This window comes from Glycine max, chromosome 1 (genome assembly GCF_000004515.6).
Source record: "Glycine max cultivar Williams 82 chromosome 1, Glycine_max_v4.0, whole genome shotgun sequence".
In the NCBI taxonomy this organism is placed as follows: Eukaryota; Viridiplantae; Streptophyta; class Magnoliopsida; order Fabales; family Fabaceae; genus Glycine; species Glycine max.
Genome location: NC_016088.4, coordinates 47,376,896 through 47,383,358, shown reverse-complemented (window position 1 = coordinate 47,383,358; position 6,463 = coordinate 47,376,896). Strand labels below are relative to the sequence as shown.

The 6,463-nt window shown below is 31.1% G+C and overlaps 1 protein-coding gene across 1 annotated transcript; it reads left to right on the top strand.

Annotated features, from left to right (window-relative positions):
• The first annotated feature begins 999 nt into the window (after window positions 1–999).
• Window positions 1,000–4,316, top strand: LOC100781267 (protein YABBY 3). Its single transcript, NM_001357789.1, has 7 exons — window positions 1,000–1,376; window positions 1,516–1,668; window positions 1,859–1,985; window positions 2,961–3,009; window positions 3,508–3,583; window positions 3,761–3,835; window positions 3,947–4,316. The coding sequence occupies exons 1-7, from the start codon at window positions 1,278–1,280 to the stop codon at window positions 4,013–4,015; spliced, it is 648 nt and encodes a 215-aa protein (NP_001344718.1). The 5' UTR covers window positions 1,000–1,277; the 3' UTR covers window positions 4,016–4,316.
• The last annotated feature ends 2,147 nt before the right edge of the window (window positions 4,317–6,463 follow it).

The following is a 6,463-nucleotide window of genomic DNA, read 5'->3' as shown; positions in this document are numbered from 1 at the left end:
TGGGAATGCCAACCATTCATTTACTTCTTTTCTCTTTTTTAGTTGTGATTTTATTTACTACACATTTTCTCCAAATATGTGTTTTTAGTATCTTTAATTATTTGTATCCTTGCTAGTTCATGGAAATGGACTTTGGAGTCAAATTCCATCACTTGCATTGATTACATTTAGCAATCACTCATGTTTATGCAGTTATAAAGTTTTGTATGTAAGCAATTAATTTCTTAGACCTTGGCAAGATTTTTTATTTCAATGTGTGTTTGAATGCATCTTAAGGAAAGAGGATGCTCATCATAATGAGGCTATTATTACTAGCTTTGGAGTAGTTGATATGAATTTTTATACACTTTGACGTGGAAAAAATATTCAAATAGGTGTGCTTATAACCAAACACACACTTTATTTAGAATATGAATAAATATTTCTTATATTTTCATCTAATTGTAAATATCATAATACTTTTTGGTTTTGTAATTATTAATTCAAGGTAATGTTTAAGGTAAATATTACAAATTATTAATAAAATATTTTTTCGTATGAAATTTTCATTGACTTAGCCAAAGATGTATGGAAATTAAACTCTATTTTATTGCTATGCAATAACATTTATAGTGATAACTGGTGGACCAATTACAAATTATTTTCCTAGGCTGTAACTTAAAACTATACTTTTAATAAAATTAAGATGAAATATATTTCAGCTAGTTGAGGGATGTGCATGAGATATTATAAAAATTTTAATACTCGAGTTCAATTTTTAATGGGTAAAAAAAACTATTTTTAATCAGAAGAACACAAAATATAACAAATTTTTATCTCTCAATGTGAAAATTAAATATCTTAAATAAACAGAAAACATGCAAAAACTGTAAAATTTAATAGTAAATCATTGTAAGACAAATGACTAGGTAGCTAATAACACACTGGTACAAAAAAAATATGTGGCTAGCTAGAGAGTAGAGATGTTATATATATAAGAGATGAAAATGGAGAGAGAACGAAAGGACTTTCTAGGTGTATTCGATCCTCTAATACTTAAGTGGCATATCTCTTCACCCTGTCTCTCTTTTCCCTTTCTTTCTATGTTTTGTTTGCTCTCTCCTCTCCCTTAACAGTAACTCAACAATCAAGAGGATCAGATCCATAGGAAGTTTTATCTGTCCATCACCAAAACCGCGACTGATCAGTCAATCCCATCAATCAAATCAAATCAAATCATCAGAAAGAAAAGAAAAGAAAAGAAAAGAAAAAAGGAAATCAACAAAAAGAGGAACAACATGTCCTCCTCATCCACTTCCTTTTCACCGGACCAACACCTCTCTCCCTCCGACCAGCTCTGCTATGTCCATTGCAACTTCTGTGACACTGTCCTCGCGGTATTATCATCCATCACCCTTCTCTCTTATAATATTGCAATCACTCTTTAAGTCTTAAACTTATTTACTTTATCTCTTAATTAGTATCATGTTTTTACTTCTTCTTCTTCTTCTTCTTGTTTTAATTTCGAACATTTAGGTGAGTGTTCCTTGCACCAGCTTGTTCAAGACTGTCACTGTGAGATGTGGTCATTGCACCAATCTTCTCTCAGTCAATATGCGTGGACTGCTTCTCCCTAGTGCCAATCAGCTTCACCTTGGCCACAGCTTCTTCACTCCTCAAAATCTTCTGGTATATTTTTATATAATGTGTGTGTGTGTGTGTATAATACTAATCATAGCTAGGGCTTTTGATTAGCATATTATATACCCTTTTGTGTTAGGTTCTTTTTTGGCCTAGTTATACTCTCTTTTGTTGGAGAAGAAATGAAAAGAAAATAGTAATGATCAATTGTATGAGTATATTGGGATTAATGTTTCAGGAGGAGATTCGTAATGCACCTTCAACAAACATGATGATGAATCAACTGCCGAACCCTAATGATTTGGTCATGAGCACCATGAGAGGGGGACCTGAAGAAACCCCTAAGCCTCCATCAGCTAATAGACGTGAGAATTTTCTCTAATTTTCTTAACCTAATCACTGTTGAATAAGCCGCAATATATTTCATATAATGCATTTTTCTTCTACTTTTTTTTCTTCTTTGCATAAAAACCTAAAAAATCAAACCTCCACCTGATTTTCATGTTTGTTTTTCATTTCTTTTTCTCGACTATCCTTTTTCTACTTCTTGGGGGTGGTGATCAGAGATCCTTCTGATACCACCAAAGAAAAGCTAGAGGAAAAGAAAAGGGAAACTCTTCTGATACCATTCAGTCCATTTCACTCTTCTTTTAAGCTGATAGTGGAGTGTCACTTAACAAATAAAGGAAGAAAAGCAAAAACAAAACAAAAGAAAAGATTCTATCCCTATCAAAACTCACTTGTCAATCTGAAACAGTGGCCAAGGTTTCTTGGTATACTGCAAGTGGCAAAGAGTGAACAATCCTTAGCACATTTATCTCATGCATTGCTTTTTCCACCTTTCCTGTATTATTAATGTAGACTGTAGAGTGTTACCAGATATCCAGCTTTAGTTCTTCAAATTGATTAAAAATTAAACATTAAGCTTCCATTATATTTTCAAATTGAAGCAACAACCCTTTTCCATATTCTTTGATATTCCCAATTACCACAATGAAATTTCAAAAGGGAAGGGATGTAAAATAAGATTCATAATTTTTTGTATACTTAAGGGAGAAAAAAGAAATTAAATCTAAAACATGTTAAATCATTTTCTTTCTCTTTGCGTTTATGCATGTCTCCTTACATGCATACATTGAGTGAGACAGAATTTCCCCCCCGAAAATATAGCGCTGAATCCATTGGGAGAGTGATTGTTAAAGATAATGATGAGGTAATGATAGAATATAGAGAGAGAGAGGGAGAGAGAAAGGGAGAGAGTGAATTAGGAAAAAGGTCCGCGAAGTTATTTAATGTGCCTGTCTGTTTCCCTGTGCAATGTCCGTGTGTTGCATGTCCAGCTCCAGAGAAGAGACAGCGAGTTCCATCTGCTTACAACCGCTTCATCAAGTAAGTTTAGTAACATTGATTTCATGTTATGCTATCAATTACAGTTAGCAATTACTAGTACTACCTCCTCACCTTTTTATGTTTTAACTTTCTAATTTTTTTTAAATAATTAATGTTTTAGAATTTTAAATTCTAATTAATATTTTTTCTTTAAATATATACTTATTTAATATCAATTACTAAGGGTATAATTAGTAAATATCAAACTATTAAATGAGGATATTTTAGTCTGATTAAGTATACCAATTTAGTTTATATTAAATGTTTCTTAATTTATATGCAATAATCTTAAATATTAAAAGATATGAGAATAAAATAAAACTAATTTTTCATGGATGGTAAATTTGGAAACACACTAAAATAAGCTAATTAGTAACTCAAATCCTTTATCAAGTGTGTAATAGTAGTATTATTCTCTTAATGAGAAACTATTTAATTTCACATTTTTAATTATATTTTGATGGCATCTGCATGACTTTCACATCATTTAATTCTTAGGGATGAGATCCAACGTATCAAAGCTGGGAATCCTGATATAAGCCACAGAGAGGCCTTTAGTGCAGCTGCAAAGAATGTGAGATCCAAGGATATTCTAAATCTTACTCTTTTAGGGACTTTCCCATTTTCAGTTTATTTTCAATTTTTACTAATTGAAAAGTTTTTTTTTATAATTTAATCCCGTATATATTTAACCTAGTTGGTTAAAATACTTTATTTTTTCTCATTTGTGGGGTCCATATTTTTCTTTCAGTGGGCCCATTTTCCACACATTCATTTCGGACTTATGCCTGATAATCAACCCGTGAAGAAAGCTAATGTTCGTCAGGTAATTGGGAACCCTAGCTGCTGTTACCTCCTTTTCCTTTGGCAGCACATTAATGCAAAAGAGGACTCTTATTTCTAGGGTTTCTAATCTCAAAATTTTCTGTGAGTGTAGGAAGCAGAGGACGTGCTTATGAAAGATGGGTTTTTCGCACCGGCTAATGTAGGCGTCTCTCCCTACTAGAGGTGTTTTTAATATTGTAGGGCTTTGATGAGTGTTGTTACCCATGCATGTCTCTAATATTAAGTAATTGTGTACTAGGACTTTGTCTTATGCATATTAATGTTGTGCACTTGTATTAGTACTTGTTAGTGTTAAAAGTTGTTAGTATATGTTTAAAATCAATGGTGGAAGGGAGTTCTGACGAAGCTAGATTAGTTCTTCTGAAAATGAAGATGGCTTATTTTCTTTTGAACTGGTCCCGGAATGAATGAATGAATGGTTTCGGAATGTAGAAAGCTCAAGTTACAATATTTAATTTGAAGTTTTCTTTATTCTAATTTATTTTTTTGATAAGCGAGTTCTTTAGTCTAATAGGTCTCGTTAATGAGTTTCCTGTTAGTTGTTAATAAAACCATTTATCTCCATCGTGAAATCAAATATAGTTTTCTAAAGAAGACAGAATAATGTTGGTGGCGTTTGTTTGAATGCTTATTCTTTGAAAATAATTTTTATTTTAAAATTTTTAAGATTTATAAAATATGTATAAAGAAGAAAATATTCTAAAGTATCATCCCGTTTTTACTTTTTTTTGTTTGAATGCTTATTCTTTGAAAATAATTTTTATTTTAAAATTTTTAAGATTTATAAAATATGTATAAAGAAGAAAATATTCTAAAGTATCATCCCGTTTTTACTTTTTTTGAAAAGACCGTTGATTTGTTGGTTTTAGTTTTGGGTCTGTTTTTTAAAATATTTTCAGATAAAATATTATTCTTAAAATTTTAAACAAATGTAATTTCACTTTTATTTTTTTTCTTTGAAAATAAAAACAGAAAAATACTCATACCAAGTGCTATCTTTATTTTTAATTTTCAAAGTACTAATTGATTTTATACTTAGTTAAAAAAAATGCTTTTATACTTTTGATCTAACTTATTCTATTTTAATTTTTATACAAGCTTCTTTTTGTTTAATCCAACTATCACAATTTTCAGTAAATTAATCAATGTAAAAGAGTAGTTAGATATTAATTTGACATGGTCTTAAAGCTTATTTTCTGTCTTTGCCATAGTTGTTTATTATCTAAGTCACTTTTTGGTTACGAGACGAATGAATGAGATTCAATTTTCATGTTAAATTGTCGTAAGTATATATATGCTTCGTAAATTAAAAAAACAAGGCAGAAAAAGAAGTTAGGTTCAAATCTTCCTAACGTGGAGAAACGAAGGGAGATTTGTATCATTGTTCGGTTATTCCTACTTATATTAATCCTTTCATTAGAACGAATAAGAGAATTATACATAGGCTTATTCCCTAGCTAATAAGGTACCTCCACAATAACGTGATGATATAAAAGGTAATCCAAGTGATATGCTAGAGCAAAAGACAATTACGCACGCACTTTAGCGGTTTGTTTGATTTTGACCATTGTATATACGACTATGGACCTTCATTTGTAACATAGAGGTTTATATAGTTAATTTGTGGAAATCTAAAATTTGAATCTATATACGTGCTACTATTAAGGCGTGTGAATGTGTTGGACAATTGGACTTTGCCTTAATCAGACTTAATTTATTTTTTAAATTGAACACAAGACTTTGACTCTGGTGCAAATACCTTGACACACTCCTTTATCATGTTTCACACACCTACTTTCCATGAGATTACCCTACCTCCACAGCATGAAGAATACTGTGGAGATTCAGTCTCCCCCGTAACATTCTTGCAATGGAAGATTAGAAGCCAACTTCAAAACACCACATCCTGTCGCATATGACTGGGATGCATAGAAGAAGGATATTATTTGTTCTCATTCTTTTTTATCAGTCAATATTAGTTATTAATTTTTGTTAGAAGATTAGTGAAAAATTTAAACCCTTGACTTTTCACCTATCCTCCTATTAACCTTTAAACTTCTCATTCTAATCAACAAATCAACCTTATAACTTTCCTAATTTGCCCTCATGCATGTCAGAGCTTAACATACTTAATTTTACAAAGGATTGGATGGTGTTAGTATACCTATGATTACGGTTACATTAAAAAAAAAATTGTTACTTGCACATTTTAAAATTTACAAGATGTCTTTATATATAACATTATTAATAAGACATAAATTTTTACAAACTAAATAATATGGGATAAAGAAACCAAACTCTAACAAATGGATGGGCTTTGGGTTAAGAACTGAAAAGTTTTATTATAACTGCAATGGTTCCCACTTCCCCACTGGCATAGGCTGTGCAATGTAACCCAAATGCTGTAGTACAATCAAAAAAAAAAATCTCACAGATTCGATTTGAATGAACTTTCTTCATTTATTCTTGTAAAAGCTTTTGAGTCAGTTGAAAGTTGATGTGCTAAGTGTTGTGCTAGGTCTATGAGTGCCTAGTTCATTATTGCTCTAGGTGGCACCTACGTACAGAACTAGCTTGAGTTAATATGTTTTACCGGCTATGTATTATG

Bases quoted from the DNA above. Each gene is read 5' to 3' on its own strand.
- LOC100781267 (NM_001357789.1), top strand. From the start codon at position 1,278: ATGTCCTCCTCATCCACTTCCTTTTCACCGGACCAACACCTCTCTCCC. The intron at 1,669-1,858 runs GTATATTTTTAT...TTAATGTTTCAG, and splicing joins TCACTCCTCAAAATCTTCTG to GAGGAGATTCGTAATGCACC. The intron at 3,836-3,946 runs GTAATTGGGAAC...CTGTGAGTGTAG, and splicing joins AGAAAGCTAATGTTCGTCAG to GAAGCAGAGGACGTGCTTAT.